Source organism: Scyliorhinus torazame, chromosome 7 (assembly GCF_047496885.1).
Source record: "Scyliorhinus torazame isolate Kashiwa2021f chromosome 7, sScyTor2.1, whole genome shotgun sequence".
In the NCBI taxonomy this organism is placed as follows: Eukaryota; Metazoa; Chordata; class Chondrichthyes; order Carcharhiniformes; family Scyliorhinidae; genus Scyliorhinus; species Scyliorhinus torazame.
The window spans coordinates 107,789,946-107,816,128 of NC_092713.1; the positions used below are offsets into that span (position 1 = coordinate 107,789,946).

At 47.9% G+C, this 26,183-nt stretch overlaps 1 protein-coding gene across 1 annotated transcript in view; it reads left to right on the forward strand.

Annotated features, from left to right (window-relative positions):
- nmnat2 (nicotinamide nucleotide adenylyltransferase 2) overlaps positions 1-26,183 on the forward strand; it is a 472,861-nt gene that overhangs the window by 350,424 nt on the left and 96,254 nt on the right. The window contains exon 4 of the mRNA XM_072511235.1: positions 22,387-22,465. Within this exon, the coding sequence (XP_072367336.1) occupies positions 22,387-22,465 (79 nt within the window). The remainder of the gene's footprint in view (positions 1-22,386; positions 22,466-26,183) is intronic.

Consider the following 26,183-nt stretch of genomic DNA (forward strand, 5'->3'; position numbering starts at 1 on the left):
GAGAATCCCGCCCCCGATCTATCGTCAAGACAACCTACTTCCACCTTATAACATGACCCACTTCCACTGCTGTAACCCTCACCCATGCTTTTGTTACCTCTCTGTGACTATTCCAGTGCTCTCCTTGTACCCTCTATAAATGTGAGTTCATCCAAAACCCTGCTGCCTGTATTCTAACTCGCACTGTCCTGTTCACACACCAGCGATGTGCTTGCCAATTGGACCCTGGTGCTGCATCAATTGAATTTTTAAAAATCTCACACTTGTTTTTAAATCACTCCATGACTTTACCTCTATCTACCTCTGTAGCCAGGTCCTGTCACCCTTTAAGATCTCTACACTCCTGCCACTCTGGCCTGTCGCACATCCCTGGTTTTAATCATTCTGCCATTGGTAGCTGTGCCTTTAGTTGCCCAGGACCCAAGCTCTGGAATTCCCATCCTAAATCCCTCCACCTGTCAAACGTGCTCGAATCTCAGTTAAGATGCTCTTTACCTTATCTAGCTTGGTGGCAAATTATATTTTGTAGTCTCTCCTGTGAGAGGTTTACCACCCTGAGCTGTAAATACATGGCCTTTTCACCTCTGTTTGAAACCAACTCATGAAACCCAAAGCTCTTTTTGCTGTTTATTATCAACGTTGTATGTGAAGTGAGCTTGGACAGATCCAAGATAGTTTAGATGCTCAATGATTTCTCTCGATATGTAAAAGTTATACAGCACAGAATTCCTCATAATTTATCTTTATAAAGCATTAAACTGACAATCCAAATCACTGAAGCCACCAAGGATAGTTTAAGGCATGCAATATTGAAGTTAAGACACAGAGATAGAGAAGAGCGAATTTTACCCACAGAATAATCTGTAGTATCCATGGCCTGAGCAAGCTTGCTACCAAGAAAACAGCAGCAGCCAGAGCAGTGGCACACACGGCTGGCTCTGATGTTCAGAAGGGAGGGTCAAAGCGCAGAAGAGCAATAGTAATAGGGGACTCTATAGTCAGGGCACAGATAGGCGCTTCTGTGGACGTGAAAGAGACTCCAGGATGGTATGTTGCCTCCCTGGTGCCAGGCTCCAGAATGTCTCCGAACGGGTAGAGGGTATCCTAAAGGGGGAGGGCAAACAGGCAGAGGTCGTTGTACATATTGGTACTAACGACATAGGCAGGAAGGGGCATGAGGTCCTGCAGCAGGAGTTCAGGGAGCTAGGCAGAAAGTTAAAAGACAGGACCTCTAGGGTTATAATCTCGGGATTACTCCCTGTGCTACGTGCCAGTGAGGCTAGAAATAGGAAGATAGAGCAGATAAACACGTGGCTAAACAGCTGGTGTAGGAGGGAGTGTTTCCGTTATCTGGACCACTGGGAGCTCTTCCGGTGCAGGTGTGACCTATATAAGAAGGACGGGTTGCATCTAAACCGGAGAGGCATAAATATCCTGGCCGCGAGGTTTGCTAGTGTCACACGGGAGGGTTTAAACTAGTATGGCAGGGGGGTGGGCACGGGAGCAATAGGTCAGAAGGTGAGAGCATTGAGGGAGAACGAGGGAATAGGGACAGTGGGGCCCTGAGGCAGAACAGACAGGGAGAAGTTGCTGAACACAGCTGGTCTGGTGGCCTGAAGTGCATATGTTTTAATACAAGAAGTATTACGGGTAAGGCAGATGAACTTAGAGATTGGATTAGTACTTGGAACTATGATGTTGTTGCCATTACAGAGACCTGGTTGAGGGAAGGGCAGGATTGGCAGCTAAACGTTCCAGGATTTAGATGTTTCAGGCGGGATAGAGGGGGATGTAAAAGGGGAGGCGGAGTTGCGCTACTGGTTCGGGAGAATATCACAGCTGTACTGCGGGAGGACGCCTCAGAGGGCAGTGAGGCTATATGGGTAGAGATCAGGAATAAGAAGGGTGCAGTCACAATGTTGGGGGTTTACTACAGGCCTCCCAACAGCCAGCGGGAGATAGAGGAGCAGATAGGTAGACAGATTTTGGAAAAGAGTAAAAACAACAGGGTTGTGGTGACGGGAGACTTCAACTTCCCCAATATTGACTGGGACTCACTTAGTGCCAGGGGCTTAGACGGGGTGGAGTTTGTAAGGAGCATCCAGGAGGGCTTCTTAAAACAATATGTAGACAGTCCAACTAGGGAAGGGGCGGTACTGGACCTGGTATTGGGGAATGAGCCCGGCCAGGTGGTAGATGTTTCAGTAGGGGAGCATTTCGGTAACAGTGACCACAATTCAGTAAGTTTTATAGTGCTGGTGGACAAGGATAAGAGTGGTCCTAGGATGAATGTGCTAAATTGGGGGAAGGCTAATTATAACAATATTAGGCGGGAACTGAAGAACATAGATTGAGGGCGGATGTTTGAGGGCAAATCAACATCTGACATGTGGGAGGCTTTCAAGTGTCAGTTGAAAGGAATTCAGGACCGGCATGTTCCTGTGAGGAAGAAGGATAAATACGGCAATTTTCGGGAACCTTTGATAACGAGAGATATTGTAGGCCTCGTCAAAAAGAAAAAGGAGGCATTTGTCAGGGATAAAAGGCTGGGAACAGACGAAGCCTGCGTGGAATATAAGGAAAGTAGGAAGGAACTTAAGCAAGAAGTCAGGAGGGCTAGAAGGGGTCACGAAAAGTCATTGGCAAATAGGGTTAAGGAAAATCCCAAGGCTTTTTACACGTACATAAAAAGCAAGAGGGTAGCCAGGGAAAGGGTTGGCCCATTGAAGGATAGGCAAGGGAATCTATGTGTGGAGCCAGAGGAAATGGGCGAGGTACTAAATGAATACTTTGTATCAGTATTCACCAAAGAGAAGAAATTGGTAGATGTTGAGTCTGGAGAAGGGTGTGTAGATAGCCTGGGTCACATTGAGATCCAAAAAGACGAGGTGTTGGGTGTCTTAAAAAATATTAAGGTAGATAAGTCCCCAGGGCCTGATGGGATCTGCCCCAGAATACTGAAGGAGGCTGGAGAGGAAATTGCTGAGGCCTTGACAGAAATCTTTGGATCCTCACTGTCTTCAGGGGATGTCCCGGAGGACTGGAGACTAGCCAATATTGTTCCTCTGTTTAAGAAGGGTAGCAAGGATAATCCAGGGAACTACAGGCCGGTGAGCCTTACTTCAGTGGTAGGGAAATTACTGGAGAGAATTCTTCGAGACAGGATCTACTCCCATTTGGAAGCAAATGGACATATTAGTGAGAGGCAGCATGGTTTTGTGAAGGGGAGGTCGTGTCTCACTAACTTGATAGAGTTTTTCGAGGAGGTCACTAAGATGATTGATGCAGATAGGGCAGTGGATGTTGTCTATATGGACTTCAGTAAGGCCTTTGACAAGGTCCCTCATGGTAGACTAGTACAAAAGGTGAAGTCACACGGGATCAGGGGTGAGCTGGCAAGGTGGATACAGAACTGGCTAGGTCATAGAAGGCAGAGAGTAGCAATGGAAGGATGCTTTTCTAATTGGAGGGCTGTGACCAGTGGTGTTCCACAGGGATCAGTGCTGGGACCTTTGCTCTTTGTAGTATATATAAATGATTTGGAGGAAAATGTAACTGGTCTGATTAGTAAGGTTGCAGACGACACAAAGGTTGGTGGAATTGTGGATGGCAGTGAGGACTGTCAGAGGATACAGCAGTATTTAGATAGTTTGGAGACTTGGGCGGAGAGATGGCAGATGGAGTTTAATCCGGACAAATGTGAGATGATGCATTTTGGAAGGTCTAATGCAGGTAGGGAATATACAGTGAATGGTAGAACCCTCAAGAGTATTCAAAGTCAAAGAGATCTAGGAGTACAGGTCCACAGGTCATTGAAAGGGGCAACACAGGTGGAGAAGGTAGTCAAGAAGGCATACGGTATGCTTGCCTTCATTGGCCGGGGCATGAGTATAAGAATTGGCAAGTCATGTTGCAGCTGTATAGAACCTTAGTTAGGCCACACTTGGAGTATAGTGTTCAATTCTGGTCGCCACACTACCAGAAGGATGTGGAGGCTTTAGAGAGGGTACAGAAGAGATTTACCAGAATGTTGCCTGGTATGGAGGGCATTAGCTATGAGGAGCGGTTGAATAAACTCGGTTTGTTCTCACTGGAACGAAGGAGGTTGAGGGGAGACCTGATAAAGGTCTACAAAATTATGAGGGGCATAGACAGAGTGGATAGTCAGAGGCTTTTCCCCAGGGTAGAGGGGTCAATTACTAGGGGGCATAGGTTTAAGGTGAGAGGGGCAAGGTTTAGAGCAGATGTACGAGGCAAGTTTTTTACACAGAGGGTAGTGGGTGCCTGGAACTCGCTACCGGAGGAGGTGGTGGAAGCAGGGACGATAGTGACATTTAAGGGGCATCTTGACAAATACATGAATAGGATGGGAATAGAGGAATACGGACCCAGGAAGTGTAGAAGATTGTAGTTTAGTCGGGCAGCATGGTCTGCACGGGCTTGGAGGGCCGAAGGGCCTGTTCCTGTGCTGTACATTTCTTTGTTCTTTGTTCAATGCAAAAATAGGGCAAGTACTCCATTCATCATCCTGTTGAGCAAAATAAACACAACCACAATCCCAAAAGAAATGACTGGGGAACAAAAGATTGATGCTTTCTTAAGGAAGTTTTCTTCTTCCAGATGCAGAGAATATGTCTCCGATTGTCCTTTGTTAGACCACTAGGTGTTTCTTGGCTCAGAACATAAGCTGACCTGAGGTCAGATGCACATTGATTGTCTTTTAAGAAAAGTTTATTGGTAAATTGGGAAGGCTGTGGTTGCTGATGCTGCAGTTGTGGAAGACACAGTCATTGCCAGTGACGTCCCAGACAGCTGCCAGCATCGAAGATGGCGCAGATTGAACAAAGACAGACCACACAACACAGTTCTCACTCTATCACGCTCATCACTTTCCCCCACTCCTTTTGGTGTCCACCCTATTCACCCAAATCCTCACCATCCTGTTCACCATCCTTTTCCGAACATTTCACTGCCCCACTCATTGTATTCCTCCTGGCCCTTCCCCTACCCTTCGCTGCCTCCCACCAGACACCTTGGCAACCTGATCACTGCCACACTCACTGATGGGTCCAGGAGGAAGTCGGCGAGTGGGTGGTGATGAGGGGCAAGAGGAAAGTGTCAAGACATTGGGAGAGTGGGCAAACAGGTTGGTGAGAGGCCAGGTAGGCGATGGCGAGTGGGAGGGGAGGGAATGAGAGGGAGGTGGTGAGTGGGAAGTGAGGATGGGGAGAGAGGTGGTGAGTGAGGTGAGGTGGGGGGTGGGAAGGGAGGTGGTGCACCAGGGACCACAGTTCAATTCCTGGTTTGGGTCACTGTCTGTGAGGAGTCTGCACGTTCTCCTCGTGTGTGCATGGGTTTCCTCCGGGTGCTCTGGTTTCTTCCCACAAGTCCTGAAAGACGTGCTTGTTAGGTGAATTGGACAATCTGAATTCTCCCTATGTGTACCCGAACAGGTGCCGGAAATGGCGACTAGGGGATTTTCACAGTACCTTCATTGCAGTGTTAATGTAAGTCTACTTGTGACATTAAAAGATTATTTTACAGAGTGTTTTAAAGGAGTAAAGGGAGGTAGACATTGTGAGAGCTTCAGGGAGGGAATTCGAACCTTGGAAACTGAAAGTGTGGACACCAATGATGAATGGTTAAGATCATTCTCGGATCATTCGGGAGGCAGAGGGGGTCATAGATAGCAGCTTCAGGGAATTAGTTACACCAAAGATTGGAGATGGATGGGTAACTGTAAGAGGGACTGGGAAGAAGCAGTCAGTGCAGGGATCCCCTGCGGCCGTTCCCCTGAGAAACAAGTATACCGCTTTGGATACTTGTGGGGGGGGGGACTTACCAGGGGTAAGCCATGGGGTACGGGCCTCTGGCACGGAGTCTGTCCCTGTTGCTCAGAAGGGGAGGGGGGAGAGGAGCAGAGCATTAGTAATTGGGGACTCGATAGTCAGGGGCACAGATAGGAGATTTTGTGGGAGCGTGAGAGACTCACGTTTGGTATGTTGCCTCCCAGGTGCAAGAGTACGTGATGTCTCGGATCGTGTTTTCCGGGTCCTTAAGGGGGAGGGGGAGCAGCCCCAAGTCGTGGTCCACATTGGCACTAACGACATAGGTAGGAAAGGGGACAAGGATGTCAGGCAGGCTTTCAGGGAGCTAGGATGGAAGCTCAGAACTAGAACAAACAGAGTTGTTATCTCTGGGTTGTTGCCCGTGCCACGTGATAATGAGATGAGGAATAGGGAGAGAGAGCAATTAAACACGTGGCTACAGGGATGGTGCAGGCAGGAGGGATTCAGATTTCTGGATAACTGGGGCTCTTTCTGGGGAAGGTGGGACCTCTACAGACAGGATGGTCTACATCTGAACCTGAGGGGCACAAATATCCTGGGGGGGAGATTTGTTAGTGCTCTTTGGGGGGGTTTAAACTAATGCAGCAGGGGCATGAGAACCTGGATTGTAGTTTTAGGGTACGGGAGAATGAGAGTATAGAGGTCAGGAGCACAGATTTGACGTCGCAGGAGGGGGGCAGTTTTCAGGTAGGTGGTTTGAAGTGCGTCTACTTCAATGCCAGGAGTATACAAAATAAGGTAGGGGAACTGGCAGCATGGGTTGGTACCTGGGACTTCGATGTTGTGGCCATTTCGGAGACATGGATAGAGCAGGGATAGGAATGGATGTTGCAGGTTCCGGGGTTTAGGTGTTTTAGTAAGCTTAGAGAAGGAGGCAAAAGAGGGGGAGGTGTGGCGCTGCTAGTCAAAAGCAGTATTACGGTGGCGGAGAGGATGCTAGATGGGGACTCATCTTCCGAGGTAGTATGGGCTGAGGTTAGAAACAGGAAAGGAGAGGTCACCCTGTTGGGAGTTTTCTATAGGCCTCCAAATAGTTCTAGGGATGTAGAGGAAAGGATGGCGAGGATGATCTTGGATAAGAGCGAAAGTAACAGGGTAGTTATTATGGGAGACTTTAACTTTCCAAATATTGACTGGAAAAGATATAGTTCGAGTACATTAGATGGGTCATTTTCTGTACAGTGTGTGCAGGAGTGTTTCCTGACACAATATGTTGACAGGCCAACAAGAGGCGAGGCCACGTTGGATTTGGTTTTGGGTAATGAACCTGGCCAGGTGTTGGATTTGGAGGTAGGAGAACACTTTGGGGACAGTGACCACAATTCGGTGACGTTTACGTTAGTGATGGAAAGGGATAAGTATACACTGCAGGGCAAGAGTTATAGCTGGGGGAAGGCCAATTATGATGCCATTAGACGTGACTTGGGGGGGATAGGTTGGAGATGTAGGCTCCCAGTATTGGGCACACTGGATAAGTGGAGCTTGTTCAAGGATCAGCTACTGCGTGTTCTTGATAAGTACGTACCGGTCAGGCAGGGAGGAAGGCGTAGAGCGAGGGAACCGTGGTTTACCAAAGAAGTGGAATCTCTTGTTAAGAGTAAGAAGGAGGCCTATGTGAAGATGAGGTGTGAAGTTTCAGTTGGGGCGATGGATAGTTACAAGGTAGCGAGGAAGGATCTAAAGAGAGAGCTAAGACGAGCAAGGAGGGGACATGAGAAGTATTTGGCAGGTAGGATCAAGGAAAACCCAAAATCTTTCTATAGGTATGTCAGGAATGAGCGAATGACTAGGGTAAGAGTAGGACCAGTCAAGGACAGGGATGCGAAGTTGTGTGTGGAGTCTGAAGAGATAGGCGAGATACTAAATGAATATTTTTCGTCAGTATTCACTCAGGAAAAAGATAATGTTGTGGAGGAGAATGCTGAGACCCAGTCTATTAGAATAGATGGCATTGAGGTACGTAGGGAAGAGGTGTTGGCAATTCTGGACAGGCTGAAAATAGATAAGTCCCCAGGGCTTGATGGGATTTATCCTAGGATTCTCTGGGAGGCCAGGGAAGAGATTTCTGGACCTTTGGCTTTGATTTTTATGTCATCATTGGCTACAGGAATAGTGCCAGAGGATTGGAGGATAGCAAATGTGGTCCCTTCATTCAAAAAGGGGAGCAGAGACAACCCCGGCAACTATAGACCAGTGAGCCTCACGTCTGTAGTGGGTAAAGTCTTGGAGGGGATTATAAGAGACAAGATTTATAATCATCTAGATAGGAATAATATGATCAGGGATAGTCAGCATGGCTTTGTAAAGGGTAGGTCATGCCTCACAAACCTTATCGAGTTCTTTGAGAAGGTGACTGAACAGGTAGACGAGGGCAGAGCAGTTGATGTGGTGTATATGGATTTCAGTAAAGCGTTTGATAAGGTTCCCCACGGTAGGCTATTGCAGAAAATACAGAGGCTGGGGATTGAGGGTGATTTAGAGATGTGGATCATAAATTGGCTAGCTGAAAGAAGACAGAGGGTGGTGGTTGATGGGAAATGTTCAGAATGGAGTTCAGTTACAAGTGGCGTACCACAAGGATTTGCTCTGGGGCCGTTGCTGTTTGTCATTTTTATCAATGACCTAGAGGAAGGCGCAGAAGGGTGGGTGAGTAAATTTGCAGACGACACTAAAGTCGGTGGTGTTGTCGACAGTGTGGAAGGATGTAGCAGGTTACAGAGGGACATAGATAAGCTGCAGAGCTGGGCTGAGAGCTGGCAAATGGAGTTTAATGTAGAGAAGTGTGAGGTGATTCACTTTGGAAGGAATAACAGGAATGCAGAATATTTGGCTAATGGTAAAGTTCTTGGAAGTGTGGATGAGCAGAGGGATCTAGGTGTCCATGTACATAGATCCCTGAAAGTTGCCACCCAGGTTGATAGGGTTGTGAAGAAGGCCTATGGAGTGTTGGCCTTTATTGGTAGAGGGATTGAGTTCCGGAGTCAGGAGGTCATGTTGCAGCTGTACAAAACTCTGGTACGGCCGCATTTGGAGTATTGCGTACAGTTCTGGTCACCGCATTATAGGAAGGACGTGGAGGCTTTGGAGCGGGTGCAGAGGAGATTTACCAGGATGTTGCCTGGTATGGAGGGAAAATCTTATGAGGAAAGGCTGATGGACTTGAGGTTGTTTTCGTTGGAGAGAAAAAGGTTAAGAGGAGACTTAATAGAGGCATACAAAATGATCAGGGGGTTAGATAGGGTGGACAGTGAGAGCCTTCTCCCGCGGATGGAAATGGCTGGCACGAGGGGACATAGCTTTAAACTGAGGGGTAATAGATATAGGACAGAGGTCAGAGGTAGGTTCTTTACGCAAAGAGTGGTGAGGCCGTGGAATGCCCTACCTGCAACAGTAGTGAATTCGCCAACATTGAGGGCATTTAAAAGTTTATTGGATAAACATATGGATGATAATGGCATAGTGTAGGTTAGATGGCTTTTGTTTCGGTGCAACATCGTGGGCTGAAGGGCCTGTACTGCGCTGTATCGTTCTATGTTCTATGTTCTATCAGGGGTGCTCAAGAAGTCAGATTTAGATGAATGCCAATTTTAAAATTCTTTTCAGGGAATGTGAGCACACTAACAGCATTTGTTCCTCACCATAAATTGTCCTTGAATTTAGTGGCTTGCTAGGTAACTCCAGCGGGCAGTTTAGGGTCAACCACATCGCTGTGGGCATGAAGTCAGGATGACAGATTTCCTTCAATAAAATATATTTGTGAACCAGATGGGTTTATACAACAGTCGATAATTGTTCCACAGCCACCATTACTAAGACAAACTTTCAATTCCAGTTCATTATTAATTCAATTTAACATTCCTCCAGCTGCTGTGGTGGAATTGGAATCTGTGCTCCTTGGTGTTCTAGTCTAATGACATTACCACTGCACTACCTTCACCTCCAAACAGATTATAGACATGTGGAAGGGTAAGGACATGGAGAGAATTGACAACAAGGATGAACATTTTTTAATGAAGATGTTGTTTGACTGGGAGGTGACGTTTTCCGTTTGAGAGACGCCGGGACTGAATTGTATAGGGTCCGCGTTCCCATTGGGGGCGCTAGTTCTGGAGCCATTCAGGGCATGCTAATGGGCCACCAGTCTGCCCATGTGAATCTAGAGCAATTCTAATTACCGCCGGCATCAGATTCACCAGAATGTGCGCTGGAGAACTTGACAAGTGGAAGCTGCTTATAAGCACTCCACTCCCCACAAACTCTCATTCCAGCCAAGAACATGGTCTCGTGAAGAACTGCCCCCCGGTTCACGGATGCAGAGCTGGACAGAATATCGGATGCGGCAGAGGAGAGGCGGGACATCCTCTTCTCCAGGGTGGGCAGGAAGCTACTGCCTGCGGATGTCAATTGGGCCTGGGCAGAGGTGGCAGAGGCGATGAATGCTGTGAGCCTCACCAGGCGAACCAGCTTGCAGTGGCCGAAAAAGATGAATGACCTCCTTAGGTCAGCTCGGGTGAGTCGCCACCTCTATGCCCCCGGCATTGATCCCTCCCCTACTCCTCACCCACCACCCCAGCTCCCTCTAGAGGCCAATCAAAACCCATCTGCCTGCATCCCCCTTGCATCCCACGCTGCACCAAACCCCAACATCTGTATTGTCCTCTTTGGCCAGTTGCCTTGTATACACAGGCCACCGCTACAGAACCCCTGTGTAACCTGCATCCATGCACTTCACCATGTACAGGAAAATACGTCCCATAATCGCCAGGAGCAGGAGACATGTGAAGGAGGTGAGCCGGGCTTCAGGTGACCGAGCAGAGGGTGATGCAGCTAGCCGGGGAGGTGGAAGAGAGGGCTACCTCCCAGGTGGTGGTCGGAATGGAACAACCAAGTGAGCCAGCTGATGGAGTCCAACCACATTCAGGTGCAGGATATGGTGCCGACAAAGCGTGGTACCCAGGCCAAAACCAAAAGCTGGCACCCACAATGGAAGCCCTGGGTGAAAAAGCCACTGCCTTGAGTCAAGACATCCAAGGCTTGAGGCACACTTGCGGTCGATGGCTGGGGCTCCGGACAGCAGAGCCCAGACCCAGGCAGATATGTACCGGGCCCAGCTGTACATTGCTGCAGCACTCCAGAGCTTAGCTCAGTCACAGTCGAGAGCATTGGCCGGGTGCTGGCTGTGGGCCAGGCACAAAGGGACCTTGCACAGTCCCAGAAGGACATGACCAAGGCGCAGAGGGATATACCCGAAGCAGTGAGGGACATGTCTCACTCGCTGACGAACATGTCCCAGTCTCAGTGCTTCGTGGTTGAGGGCATCATGACCATGGCTCAGATGAGAACAGGAGCTGGCAGCGCCAGCTGATGGTGGAGCCTCTGGAGCTTACTCCGACCTCACCTCAATCCCATGCAATAGCCCAGGGCCATCAAGCATCCTGAGGGAGGGGGAAGAGTTGGGGCACATGCCAGTGCCGTCCACAGGGGAGGTGCAGGGACGCCTCAGTGCTTCTGAACCCCCCCACCCCCCACCTGACACTGGCGCATCTGACGGGAAGCAGGCAAAGCAGAGTGGCACCTTGTCGCCTTTTGGCACCCGAACGTCAGCTGGGACCATCCGGGTCCAGGCCCGCCAAAGGCACCTTGGGTCAGAAGGCGGACATGCAGCAGGCCGCCTCCCTGTCTGATGTGCTGTCTGGGGTCACACCAAGAAGGAGCGATAGAGCTTGTAAGAAAGGAAGTTAGACACCAGTTAAGTTGGCACAGGTGTGGCACATAGGTTAGAGGTAGGTGTCAGGGCACAATACTGTAAATAGTCACAATTAAACACTTATGCACCAAAACGCCCCCCGCCCACTCCCCCATCACCCCCACACTCCCGAAAGGGGCCCATGAGATGGATTGGCCAGCACACATGCAGGGATCACCTGGACAGACAGTGGAATGTTATCCTGAAGGCAAATGGTCAGGAACACCAGAGCTCATCTCACAGTGAGTTGTCATCAACCCCCATTCTGTGGACAAGACCCGCTGATACAGCCTGCCCGGGGCCAACACCCTGTAGTGATGCTGGTAGGACCCTCGGAGGGGGACGGGGAGAGGGAGCAGGTGAGAGGGAGCTGGTGTGGTGGGATGGAGTGAAGGGAGGAGGGTCAGGGGAGGATGTGAGTGGCTATGTGGAAGGGGGCTCCACTGGGAAGGGGTGGGGGGGAGGTGATAGCAGAGAGTATGGAGAGGTGGGAAAGGGCCGCGGAGGTGCTGGTCGCCAGGCCTCCTAGTTGGAAAATCTGGAAGTGATGAGGTTCCCCGTGTGCTGCAGGCCTGGAGCACACGTTGGGCGACCTGCCATGCCAGTCCGAACTCCATGACTGGTTTGCCCTGGCCATCCTCCTCGTCGGATGAGGCCTGCCATTTTTCCTCCTCCTCCAGAATGTCCCCCCTCTGCTGCACAATGTTGTGCAGGACACAGCAGATCACAGTGCTTGACACCCTCCTGGAGCTATATTGGATCACCCCACTGAAGTGGTCCAGGCATCGGAACACATCTTTAGCACACCGATGCACAGCTCGATGATGCTCCTAGGCGTCGTTATAACGGGTCTGCACATTGGTCTGGGACGTGCGGACAGGCATCGTTAGCCAAGGCCTCAGTGGGTAACCCTTATCACCAAAAAGTGAACCTCTCACCTCGAAGGGCTGGGAACCTGAGATTGCGCCAGGATGTGAGAGTCGTGGGTGCTGCCTGGGTATCGGACGCATAGAATCATACAATTTACAGTGCAGAAGGAGGCCATTCGGCCCATCGAGTCTGCACCGGCCCTTGGAAGGAGCACCCTACTTAAGCCCACACTTCGAACCTATCCCTGTTACCCACCTAACCTTTTTGGACACTAAGGGCAATTTAGCATGGCCAATCCACCTAACCTGCATATCTTTGGACTGTGGGAGGAAACCGGAGCACCCGGAGGAAACCCACGCAGACACGGGGAGAACGTGCAGACTCCGCACAGACAGTGACCCAAGCCGGGAATCGAGCCTGGGACCCTGGAGCTGTGAAGCAACTGTGCTAACCACTGTGCTACTGTGCTGCCCCATGCTGCATAACATGCAGCTGATAGTTACAAACCAACTGCACCTTCAGAGAGTGGACACCATTCCTATTAATGAAGCGAGCCCCTTGATGAGCTTGTAGGTGCTCATAGGGGGAAATATGTCCCATTTATCACCCCCTGGACCTTTGGCTTGCCAGTGATGGCGCCAAATCCTGCTGCCTGGGCATCCTGGTGGGCTTGGTCCAGATCGAAGTATATACAGTCTGCTGCCTGGGCAAATAGGGCATCCATCACAGCACGGATTCACCTGTGCATGGTTGTCTGCAATATCCCAGACAGGCCCCCACTTGCCGCCTGGAAAGACCAGAGGCAAAAACGTTCAGGGCCACCAGGAGCAGGCGTCCTCCCCCAAACTCCCGTGGTGTCAGGTGCATCACCATCTGACAAAGGTATCACACGGTCTCCCTGGATAACTGGATGCTTTGGTGGCACGGTCCGGCAGGTCCTTGAAGGACAGGTGCTGACGGTATAACATGGCGTGATGTGGCACCTCCTCCTCGGTCTGTTGGACGGCCGTCTCTCCAGCCTCTCTGGCTGGCCCCTGCTCTTCTGGGTCAGGCTCCGCAAGTGCAGGGTCACCCCGAACAGGCTGTGTGCCTCCAACCTCCATGTGCCCACAAGGCCGCTGCGGCCAGCTAGATAGCAAGCTTTCATGGCTGTACTTTGAAATTCATTCACTTCAGGGGGGAAAAGAGAAGACATGTGAGCAAACTGAGTATCCTCTTGCCCATCCAAATCTAACAGACAACATGGTGACCCTGAGTTGCACTTCAGCTCTGCCCTCCACCTGCTCCCTCCAAACCCACCGCACCCCTCAACCCCTACCCCCCCAATATGTTGCCTTCCACACTGCACCCCTGTCCCCAGCAGTGAGTGGCACCGGGGCGTCTCTATCCTCGCCACACCTCCCTGTCAATAGGGGTACCGGAGGCTGCTGCAACCCGTGTCAGCAATAGTCTCTGTGGTCCCTGTCCTGTCTCCCCAGTGCGGTCTACTGTGGGTGTCCTCATCAAGTGTGCAGTGTCTTATCTCGCCAGCAGTCTGGCACTTGGCTGTGCAGTGGAGAGGGTCAGCGTGTGCCACCAATCACCTCCATGCTTAGAGGCCTGTTTGTAGGCAGGTCCTCCAGATAGGGGTGAGTGAGGGAAGTGTGCGTCTGCTGGGAGCATAGCTGTAGTGTATGTGGGTCCTGGATTTGACACACAAGTTGTGACAAGCTGACCGGGAGAAGGTTGGGTAGGACCAGGGGTGCAGTGAGCAGGCAGGGCTGGGAGGCAGCTGGTGGCCCTGACGAGTGGGCTATCTGATATTAGCACTGATGAGGCCTCTGCCCTGAGAGGGGCAGTGGGGCGGGAAGGTGCCAAGGCCACAGTGCATGTGTCATTTGTTTGGGGTGAGCTCTGCTATTCCCCTGCTTCCCCTCCAGTGGGGCAGTGCTTCTGTTGAGGGCACTGTGGAGTGCCAGCACCTGGTCTGTCACTGTTTGCGCTTGGTCACGCCCACGTTGGTGATACTGCTGGGGGATGAGGGTTTCCGGAGGGGCGGCCTGGGTGGGCTCCCAAAAGACCAGAGGCTCTGTGAACATTTACAGGACAGTGAGCAGTCAGCAGAGTGAGCAGTCAGGGGTCTGTAACTTTTACCAAATGGGTGTGTTTAAAACAATTACTGCAGCAATGGCGGTCTGAGCCAGGCCACCCCGATCCCGAGGGGGACACCCTGAATCTACGGTGCTGTCAGCATGTCACTCACCGCTACTCCCCCTGGCTCTAGCAGTGACTGCCAGCAAGCTCTACAGTTTCTAACACTTTTTAAAACTTAGCTTAGCTTCTCTCTCCCCCTCAGCCCAGTCCCCGTTTGTAAATACCTGTAGTAAACACGCCCACGTGACTTCCGCCTGAGAGGGGTGGAGCATCGCGTAGGTCCGGAGCATACTGGATCCAACCCGGTGATGACATGTAAATGGATGCAATACCGGTTTTGCATGTCGGCGCCGGTGTGGGCCGAAAACCTCGCTCTCGCCACCAGCACGGTTTTGCCAATCGATTCGGACCCGGGTGTGAACCTCGATTTTAGCTGGACATCCGATTCTCCGCCCGATCGTGAACCGCGTCGCAGGCGGAGAATTTCACCCAGTGATAGGTGAGCAAGACTTGAGGCAAGTTAGGACACAGACAACAGGATTTTGGATTGCCTTAAGTGTAATTATCATAGAATTTACAGTGCAAAAGGGGGCCATTCGGCCCATCGAGTCTGCACTGGCCCTTGGAAAGAGCACCCTACCTAAGCCCACACCTTCACCCTATCCCCGTAACCCCACACCACCTTTTTGGACACTAAGGGCAATTTCGCATGGCCAATCCACCTAACCTGCACATCTTTGGACTGTGGGAGGAAACCGGAGCACCCGGAGGAAACCCACGCAGACACGGGGCGAAAGTGCAAACTCAGCACAGATGGTGGCCCAAGCTGATAATTGAACCTGGGAACCTGGAGCTAACCACTGTGATACCGTGTTGCCCACACTGTGCCACCAGGCTGCCCACGGTTGGGCCTATAGGTAATGAAGGCATGGATGAGGGGCAAAATCAGACATTGTTACAGAGGTACAAATAGGTGGCCCTAATGATGAAACGAACATGAAGTCGGAAGATCATCTCCAAGTCAAATATAACACCGAGCTTGCAAACAGATTGACTTAATCTCAGGCTGTTGTGAGGGAGTGAGTTGGAGTCTGGAACGGAGTTATGGAGTTTGGACCCAAAAGCAGTGGCTTCAGTCTTCTCAATGTCCAATAGGAAGAAATTTCTGCTCATCGAGTATTGGATGTTGGATAAGCAATCTGGTAATTTAATAACAATGGAGGGGTCGAGAAAGGTGGCGGTGAATAGAGCTGAGTGTCAGCAGCGTACATGTGAAAACTAACGTTGTGCTTTTGGATGATGTCATTGTCATTGATGGGACGAAGGGTAGATTCTTTACTCGAGGTGAGGTAACAGTGTGGAAGCAGCAAGAGAAGCCATTACAAATGATACTCGGGCTGTGATTAGGTGGAAAGAATGGAACCAGGTGAGAGCAGCCCCACCCAGCTGGAGGACAGTGAAGAACCTTTGGAGGAGGATGGCGTGGGGAACCATGTCAAATGCTGCAGACAAGTCAAGAGGATGAGGAGGAATCGTTTACCTTTATCACAGTCACATAGGATATGGCTTTGATAGGAGATGTTTCAGAGATGTGGCAGGGACGGGAATCAGATGTGAGGATTCAAACATGGAGTCCCCAAAAAATAGGGCACAGATTTTTGAGGCAACAACATGTTCAGTGACTTTGGTGAGGAATGGGAGGCTGTAGATGGGTTGGTAGTTTGCAAAAATGGTGGAGTCAAGGGTTGCTTTTTTAGCAGAGGGGCTGATGGCTGCAGATTGAAAGTAAGGAGAGTGGGACACCACCTGAAAGAAGAGAATTGTTTGCAATATCGGCTAATGTGGGGACCAAGAAGGGAAGTTGAGTGATCAGCGGTTTAGAAATATAAAAATATAGAAACATAGAAAATAGGAGCAGAAGGAAGCCATTCAATCCTTCAAGCCTGCTCCACCATCCATTATAATCATGGCTGATCATCCAACTCAATAACCTGTACCCGCTTTCCCCCAAATCCTTTGATTTGTTTGGTCCCAAGAGCTATATGTAATTCCTTCTTGAATACATACAATGATTTGGCCTCAACTGCTTTCTGTGTTAACAAATTCCACAGGCTCACCACTCTCTGAATGAAGGAATTTCTCCTCACCTTAGTCTTAAATGGTTTACCCCATATCCTTAGATGAAAATCCCTGGTTCTGGATTCCCCCAATATCGAGAACATCCTTTCTGCATCTACTCTGTCTAGTTCTGTTAAAATTCTGTAGTTGGAATAAGGTTGAGGGAGCAGGAGGTGGGTCTCATTGACAGGACGAGCTTAGAAAGAGCATAAGGAGAGATAGAGGAGAAACTAGAGGAAGATGTGATTTGAGGCCTCGGACAGTGGTGAACCTTGGAGGAAGCCTGGTTGGTGGGCTAGTGGAAGGAAGGGACATAGCAGAGACAGCTGGTCCAAAGTTCACAAAGGCAAAGAAGTTCATGAGCTCCTCACATTTAATGTTGGAGATGAGGCTGGAGGAGACGGACCGTACATTTCACTCCATAAGCAGTGCCACGGGAGGTTTGGCCATACTTTAAAAAAATTAATCACTTGTGTCGCCAACTCAAATATCACCTTTATTTATTTAAAAAATGAGATAAATCACAATTATAGTCAACATAGCAGCTAACAGAAACTAGCAAACAAAGCTGAACAACTATTTAGCCCTAATTAGCCTAGGATGTGCTTATTTACAATACTTTCCCGAGGGAGCAGTTGATCATATTTATCTTGAAGTTAGACTTTGTGGCCTCTAACAATAGGCCATATAAATACAAATCCTCCCTAGAAACAGCCCCAAAACATCCTTTTTATGACCATCTGGAAAAGGCCACCAAGACATACACATTCCTTACCTATTACATAATAATGCATTGCGTGTTAACACAGTCTCACATCATTATCATTATAAAACAACATATCCTTCAACTTGCCATAGGCAATACCATATAAAATCCATTGGTATTCTGTCAGGGTAACTGGTTTAGGCTGGATCCCATTAAATATTGCTTGAGTCTGGTGAATTTTGCTTCTTTTCAATTTAAAGAACAGACTGGACCCAGTGTGCCTGGAGCTGAATTGTCTTATCAATATTAGAACGGTGCTCTACTGGAGTTGATTCTTTTTGAATAGATGATGAGCTGCAGACGCTACTCTTTTTACCTTTTTTGAAACTAAGTAATACTCTTTCATGAATGTATGCTGATTTTTTACTTTATAAAGAGGTGCCTGCACAAATTGCACCTAAGAACATTTTGATGTTATCAATTGTTTGGCTGCATCTGCTCTATTTGGCCTGAGTGCAAAGGTTTTAGGGTGATTTTTAACTTGACTATTCTGAAATAATTTATTGCTTATTTTGCTTTGTATCTGAAGAGAGGGAAGATAATCTTTAAATTAACAAGGCAATTTATAGGGTGCAGACAGCTACTGAGAATTATGAGGCCTTTGGTGATTTCCTAATTGTGTGCAAAATGATTTATGTTGAATGGATTTTTGGGTGGGAATTGAGCTTTCGGCACCTAACTTATTGAATTAGTAACTAAACAATTTTTTTCCCATGTGTACGTGAAGCAGGGACTACAACATCTAATAAATTGCCATTAAAAATCCCGCATACCCAGAACAGTCCACGGTTCAATCACCAGTTTTATTTGTTAGTTGAGCTCAGCTAGGATGTTTGTGACGTTCAGTAAGTGACTCAATGCCCCAAGCTTGAGAGCATGAAGTAAGTCACCATTCCTGCTGATTTAGCACAGTGGGCTAAATAGCTGCCTTTTAAAGCAGACTCAGGCAGGCCAGCAGCATGGGTTCAATTCCCGTAACAGTCTCCCCAAACAGGCACTGGAATGTGGTGACTAGGGGCTTTTCACAGTAACTTCATTTGAAGCTTACTTGTGACAATAAGCGATTTTCATTTTCATGCACCCCGTTGTAGTGTGTGTGAATCAGGCTCTATTGTACACCACCACACAATCAAATAATGTCCTGTCTCTCACTAATCGTCATGTGAACAAACATGCAGCCCACTGGAATGTACCCCAACAAGAAATAAATAACTTCATGAGAGGAGAGGATGAAAAGGATTGGCTGTGAAAATTGGCCAAGAGTAGTGAGAATAGGGCAGCAAAATGGCGCAGTGGTTAGCATTGCTGCCTCACGGCGCCGAGGTCCCAGGTTCGATCCCAGCTCTGGGTCACTGTCCGTGTGGAGTTTGCACATTCTCCCCGTGTTTGCATGGGTTTCACTCCCACGACCCAAAGATGTGCAAGGTAGGTGGATTGAACACACTAAAATTGCCCCTTAATTGGAAACAATGAATTGGGTACTTTTTTTTTTTAAATAGAGTAGTGAGAATAGTAAATAATAAATAGTAAGAAACACTTTCCCACTCAAGAGAGTAAGAAGAACTAAAAGGGCACAGATTCAAAATAATTGGCAAAAGGTGCAAAAATGGTGTGAATGTTTTCACCCAAATTCGATCGAGGTGCTCAAAATAGAATTGGATTGTTATCTGAAAAGAAAGTATCTGCAAAGTTAAGGGAATACGGCAGCAGAATGGGACTAGATAGAATACTCTTTCTACAGCTCACGTAGACTTGATGGGCTGAATGGCCTCCTTCTATACTGTTGAGTCAAAGTCTGCTGAATGGCATGTTTAGTGCTGTGTTTCTCAGTGACTGCAACGCTGAGAAACACCCAGCTTATCAATGGCCCTTTGCCGTTTTCTTTGGCGCCGAGGAGATTCTCTCCACCGAGGCTGCACTTAGCGGTATTTGAAGTTCGGCAGCAGGAAAGGTTCTTTACAGATCAGGCCGCCGTTTGGGAATATTCCCACAATTTCCTCCACCCCACTCGTTTATGTGACCCCTCCCAAACCTTGGTGAGGCCCCCAGGAAGCCCACCTCACACTCTGCCACCTGGCAAGGGCCCTCTCTGGGTCTGACCTTGGCAGTGCCAGCCTGGCACTCAGGCCCCCTGGCACTGCCAGAATCCTGGCAGTGTCTGTCGCAACCTGCCAATAGTACCCGGGCACCCTGGCACCGGATATACGGCGGTACGGGAATCGCGCCGTGCCGGTTGGCGGCCCCCCCCCCCCCCCCCCCCCCCCCGCGATTCTCTGGCCCGGATGGGCCGAAGTCCCGCTGCTAAAATGCCTGTCCCGCCGGAGTAGATTAAACCACCTACCTTACCGGCGGGACAAGGCGGCGCGGGCGGGCCTGTGCCGTGGGGGCACTCTTTCCCTTCCGCCTTCGCCACGGTCTCCACCATGGCGGAGGCGGAAGAGACTCCCTCCACTGCGCATGCGCGGGAATGCCGTCAGCAGCCGCTAACGCTCCCGCGCATGCGCCGCCCGGCGATGTCATTTTCGCGCATGAACACCGAGGTCCCGCCAGGTAGGACCACACACGAATGGCGACGCCGGGGCTCGGCCGAACTCGGCGGGCGACTGCAACGGCACCATTGGTGGCAATTCTCTGACCCCGATCACGTGATTCGCAACTCCCCCCCCCCCGCCCCGACCCCCCCCCCCCCCACGGCGATTATCCGACCTGACGCGGGGTCGGAGAATCCCACCCATGGAATGTGCTGCCTGGGGAAGTGGTGGGACCAGGTACGATAGTGGCTTTAAAGGACATCTAGACAAATATATGAATGGGGTGGGGATGGAAGGATACAGACCCTGTAAGTGCAGACGATTTAGGTCTAGACAGGTACCATGGTCGGCGCAGGCTTGGAGGGCTGAAGGACCCGTTCCTGTGCTATATTGTTCTTTGTTCTTTGTTCTTTGTGAGGGAGTGCTAAATTGGCAGGGTGTCATATTTATTATAACATGTCAAATGGAAGTTCCATCTACATTTTCAAGTTAATAAACATGACCCCATGACATGTTTCACACAAGAGCAGAGAATTCTCTTGGGGTCCGGGACAATATTCATTCCTTCATCAACAACACCAAATCAGATTGCTGTTTATGGGATCTTGGGATGTTAAAAACAGCTGGAGAACTCTACGATCAAACAATGGTGGCTCGACTTCAAAAAAAAATCATTGTTATGATGTTTGTCGGGATATCCCGAGGGTAGGAAAGGCACAATGTAAATACAATCTTTCAGTTGGACCAGCTGTCCTTTACGAACATTAAACATTGTAATGTTCTTTAACATCTTCTAAACCAATGTCATTTGTTCATATTGTTTGTTAAACTGGTTTTGATTTGGACCATTTGTTTAATTTTTTTGCAGATTCTCTTTATGGCCTTGGCCAACATGTCAACATTAATTTCTACCCTACTCTATCTCCTTAGTTGACGGTTGCAGCTTTTTGCAGCTGAATTATTGCCTGTGAGACCATAAAGCCACACTGTGCCAGTGGCACACTGGGATGAATTTTCCCCTTGCCCCCCTGTAAATGTGGAAGTATGTGGAAACTGGAGTAAAATTGGAAAAGACTGTGTCAAGTCACCCACCCAATGCATGCCTCCCTCTCAGCAATCTTGCTAGGTGTCGGGTAAGCAAGGCAGAGGCTACCTGCCAAACAGTGTTGGATGGCCAACTAGGCCCATTATTGAGCCAATTATGAGAGAGATGCTATGCCACCACCATGGGATCTATGCGGCAGTGGCCAGGTTCCCAGCTGAGACCAGAGTCTACCAGTAACACGGGATCACGCCTCCTCTCACTTGCTGGGATGTGATGGGCAGAACATTGCCGCTTCACAATTGTCTGACATCTGGGACCAAGAGGGGCTTACAACTTTTTACAATCCTGCAGAGAGCACCACCATTTTAAAGTGCCCTTGTGTTCTCTTGCCTGCTTCAGCAGCCTTTCACCTCTCCTATTATTTTGAGATAATCAGTCGAGCTTGTAACATGTCTCAGTTACGCTTACTACAAATAAAATTAATTCATATGCAGGAACCTGTTCTCTGCAAACAAAAGGAATATGTTTGCACCATTTTTGATTACCTAGGAGCTTGGAGAGCCTATAATAATTCCCCATTTCTTTCCCCATGGCAATGCCTCGGTGAATCAGAGTCAACTTACCAACCAATCAGTACCCTTTTCTCCTGCAGTATAATTGTTGTGATCATTTGAAATTTGGCATTCTTTTGTTTGTCCTAATGAGTGCAAGATCTAAAAGTTTCGGCAACATGTCTCTCTTTTCAGTAACATTGAAATTTTGCATTGCCACTAGATTATTCAAAATTCTATTGATCTTTTTATACCTTTATCTACCTATATTCTAATTTGCAGAGAATCTTTAGCTATGCCGTAGTCTTCCATACTCCCATTCCTTAAATTTCCTCCCAAAATGTATCACCTCACACTTATCCAAAATAAATTCCTTTGCTACAGACTCCTCTTAAGTTTTGTTACAGTCTTTCCTGCTGTTTCTCCTATCTCCTACTTCTGTGTCATCGGTAAAGGTCAAGCTTGAATCCCTTATAATTATGTCCAAATTGTTTATATATAGCAACAGGAGAAAGACAGGACTATGCCATTTTTATATGTTAGTTTAAGAAGTAGCACCTTCCCACTCTGTGTTGGTGTTTAATTCAGCATGTAATTGGTACTATTTCTATACTATCCTTAGGAAAGGAGGAGGAAAAAAGAAAGCGTTTTGGTGATTAAATTCTGGTGATTGCAATGAAATGTTACATCACCCACATGCAGACATGCATTCAAAGTTTAAGTTTCTCTGGTTCAAATTTATTATAACCACTGAAGCTATTTCTAATGTATCCACAGGGTGGATCCATGGGAGTGTTATCAGGATACTTGGCAAACAACCTGCAGTGTGCTGGAACACCACAGGGACCTGATGAAGGTAAGGAGACGGCAAGATTCAGCTAGCTAAGTTTAATTAGAAGTTAAAGGGGTTGCTGACATCTTCCTTCTGTTGGGATTCACAAGGGCGTCTGTGGTCTGGATAACTGCCACGGCGGCTGGAAAAGAGACAAAAACTGAAATTCTAGGGAAAATGAATATATTTCTCATTTAGTCATTGATGGGCTAATTAAAATTAAAGGCAGAAATGGGGGGGGTAAGTATTGGAAATATATAGTAACATCAGAAACTGGAAATGGCTGTAAAAGCCTTGGAGTGGAGCTAATTGAGTGTCACAACACTTCATCTGGAACGGTTTGTACAATATGGTGGGGCAGTAGGTGGTTCCAATTCACAGTTTTACATTGCAAGTTGGATTCAGAGCTCCTATGTCAACATTCCTAAACAGTACATACGGTTACTCAGAAACCATAATTGTGGCTTTAACTTTCAAACAGTAGGCCTTCCATCTGACACCAGAATGGATGGGAATAGCGAAGAAGGAAGGGACGGATTTGATGAAAAACAAGCGTGTAATTTTTACATTATGGACTTTCCTCTCAGTTGTAAAGAGAACAGTGGTCTTGGCGTTTGAAAATGAAGCCCAGTACAGGCACAAAGATGTTACAAATTTTAAATCTATATTTTCAAAATGTGGATGCCAAAAGCTATTTCAGATGGCTGTAGCGTATCATGTGATCTGGCAGTATTCAGCTCCAGACAGAGCTGAAAATCAAACAAATACTAATTACAAATGGGCAAACACAGCCATTGTGAAGTTCACACATCACTTTGTTAAGAATGGGTCATCAACAGAAAGGATTATAAAACATCAGCTGACTTGTCTTTCTGTTTCACCATGGACCATAGAGACATCAAAACTTAATGGATGTTAGATGAATATGAAATGGATCTCATCGACCTTTCATTGCATTGTGCATTTTAAAAGATTCCATGATACTATTTGGAGAAGAGCAGGGAACTTTCCTGGTGGCCTGTCCAACATTTTCCCTTAATAAAACACCTGCAAAGGCAAAAGACCTGGTGATTTTTCTCAATGCTGTTTGTACAATCTTGCTGTATGTGTTCCTCTGCATTACAGTTCCCACAAATGCAAAGTGCTCTGTTGTCTTTGGAATGCATTGGAACATACTGAGATTATGAAATGCATCATGTAAGTGCAAATTATTCCATATTTATACTCACTGGACCATCAGGCAAGATCCTTTAATTAGTTTTGAAATTCATAACCATGGATCAATAACATTTGTTCCTTCAACAGTTTGCTTGCAAATTATGTGAACATCTGCATCCCTATTAGGTTGGAATCAAATCTAAATACAATGAATACTAAATGGCCACTGTCCTGATGAGAACTGCTTGGCAGGATCAAGAGATGGACGAGGGGAGACGTGCAACAGCATCACATGGAAATGTTTGAGGAGAGTTATAAAAACCTTTGTTTGCACATAAATGTGAAAGGCTGTGCCCAATGCAAAGATAATCCCTCAGCCAGTCTCATCAGTAAAGAGGATTCTGATTACTGCAACCCCAAGAGAGCAGTGCAGTGAGTGACAACACTTCCAGGCCATTAGAAATTTCTGAATCACAAGTGTAGGGCAGCCCCCATGCCACTGAAGAATAATCTGATTGCCCAATTCAAAGTTACTCATTAATTATTATGGCTGAGTGGGATATAGAAAGGCTGCTCTGGTCATCTGATTTCTGCCAGGGATGGTTGCACAGGTGCCAGCAGCAATGTGCCTGTTGGCATGCTCCAGTAGCTTTCCATCTTGTGTAAGCAGTTTTGGAGGTGGGAACGGAGGGCGGGGGGGGGGTTTCGGGTGGGGTGGGATGCATGCCTTTACCTCGCTGTACTGTGCAGATTTCGCACCAACGCCATATGAAGCGGCATTGCAGGTCAATATCAGTACTTTAGATAGGTTGAAGTGAACTAACAGATTTGAGGAATGCAAGAATTGTTTTAGTCTGTTGAAAGCTTTCTCCTGGGGAACCTTCCAAGACCAACAATGGTGTTTCTTTAACAAAATGTGCAAGGGGCCAATATCATTAATAGATTTGGTAAAAAAAACGTCCATAGTGCTTTACCATCCCCAAAAGTGATTTGAGTTCAGTTCTGTTTGTGGGAGCAGGCATCTCCTTTATTATCTTGACCTTGTCTTTCACGGGGTGTAATCCTTGTGCATCTACACAGTGCCCAGGTAGATCACCTCAGTGGCTTGAAAGGTACACTGCTCCTTCTTGAGGTGAACTCCAGCCTCCTGAAACCTCTTTGACACCTCTTCTAAGTTTGCTAGATGCTTAGCCTCTGTCGATCCAGTTATAAGGACATCATCAAGGTATACTACAACTCGAGGTAGCCCCTGTAGCAGGCTCTCCATTGTCCTTTGGAATATTACACATGCCGAAGTCATGCCAAAAGGCAGGTGCATGTAATGAAATAGGCCTTTGTTTGTGTTTGTCGTGACATACCCCTGGGAAGCATCATCTAATTCGAGTTGCTTGTATGCATGTTTCATATCCAGTTTTGTGTAAGATTGGTCTCCTGCCAGCTTTGCATACAGATCTTCAATTCGCGGGATTGGCTATTTATCCAGCTTGGCAACCTAATTAACTGTTAGCTTATAATCCTGCAAATGTCTGGTTTCAATACGGGGACTGTCGGTGCTGACCATTCCAAGAACTGAACTGGCTGGATGATGCCTAGTTCTTCCGACCTGTTTAACTCAGTATTCACTTTCTCTGGGTACCTGTTGTGCCCTAAAGAATCAGGGAGTCGCCTCGGGATCCACATAAATCTTAGCATGTAACCCTCTGAATTCGCCTAATTCATCACAGAAGATGCTCTCATATTTTCTAAACAGTTGGGCAGTCCCCCTTCCCACACTTGGAAATCTCAGCCCAACGCAACTTAGTTTCTTTATGCCAATCACGGCTTTTGCCTGTCACTCGTATTATTGGGAGCTGGGTAGACTGTGGTCCATACCCTACAGATACCATTGTGGTGCCTTTGATTTTTATTATTTCTCTTGTATAAGTCTTCAACTTGGCAGAAGTTCTCTTCAAGTTCAATGGTTGGACTCTCTCTCTTAGGTACTGAAATATATGCTCGCCCATCACAGTGGCTGGTGCCCCTGTATCCACTTCCATCTTAAGAGGCTTTTCATTTACCCGGAGCCAACTAGTGTCTATCTTGCTTGTTTTTAGATTAAGCCGAGAGTGAATACCAGAATCACTGATGCTTGGCTCTTCCACATTGTGTACTTGTAACATTTTGGTTGATTGATCACTCGGCGATCTTGACTGAGCTCTGCACTGCTTTATCTTTTGTGACAATAAAAACATTCAGCCTCCTTAAACCAAACTGATTCAGGAATGTGGTTACCTCCACAAAGATAATATTTCACTTTACGCATTACTCACTGATTGCCTCTTCTATACCTTTTAGTTTTGTTGGTGGCGGAAATTGTTTCCTGCTTTGCGGCTGCTTCAGCAGTTGTAGTGCCGTGGTTGGCTCCAGGTTCCCGCTCTAACTGGTGAACGGCGCCATTTTGTGCACTCTGCAGCTCTTGTGCACCTTTTTCAGCTGGTTCAAAGGCCAGTACTATCTCCATACACAAACATCAGTACTCATTCTCCCCGTGTCTGCGTGGGTCTCACCCCCACAACCCAAAGATGTGCAGGGTAGATGGATTGGC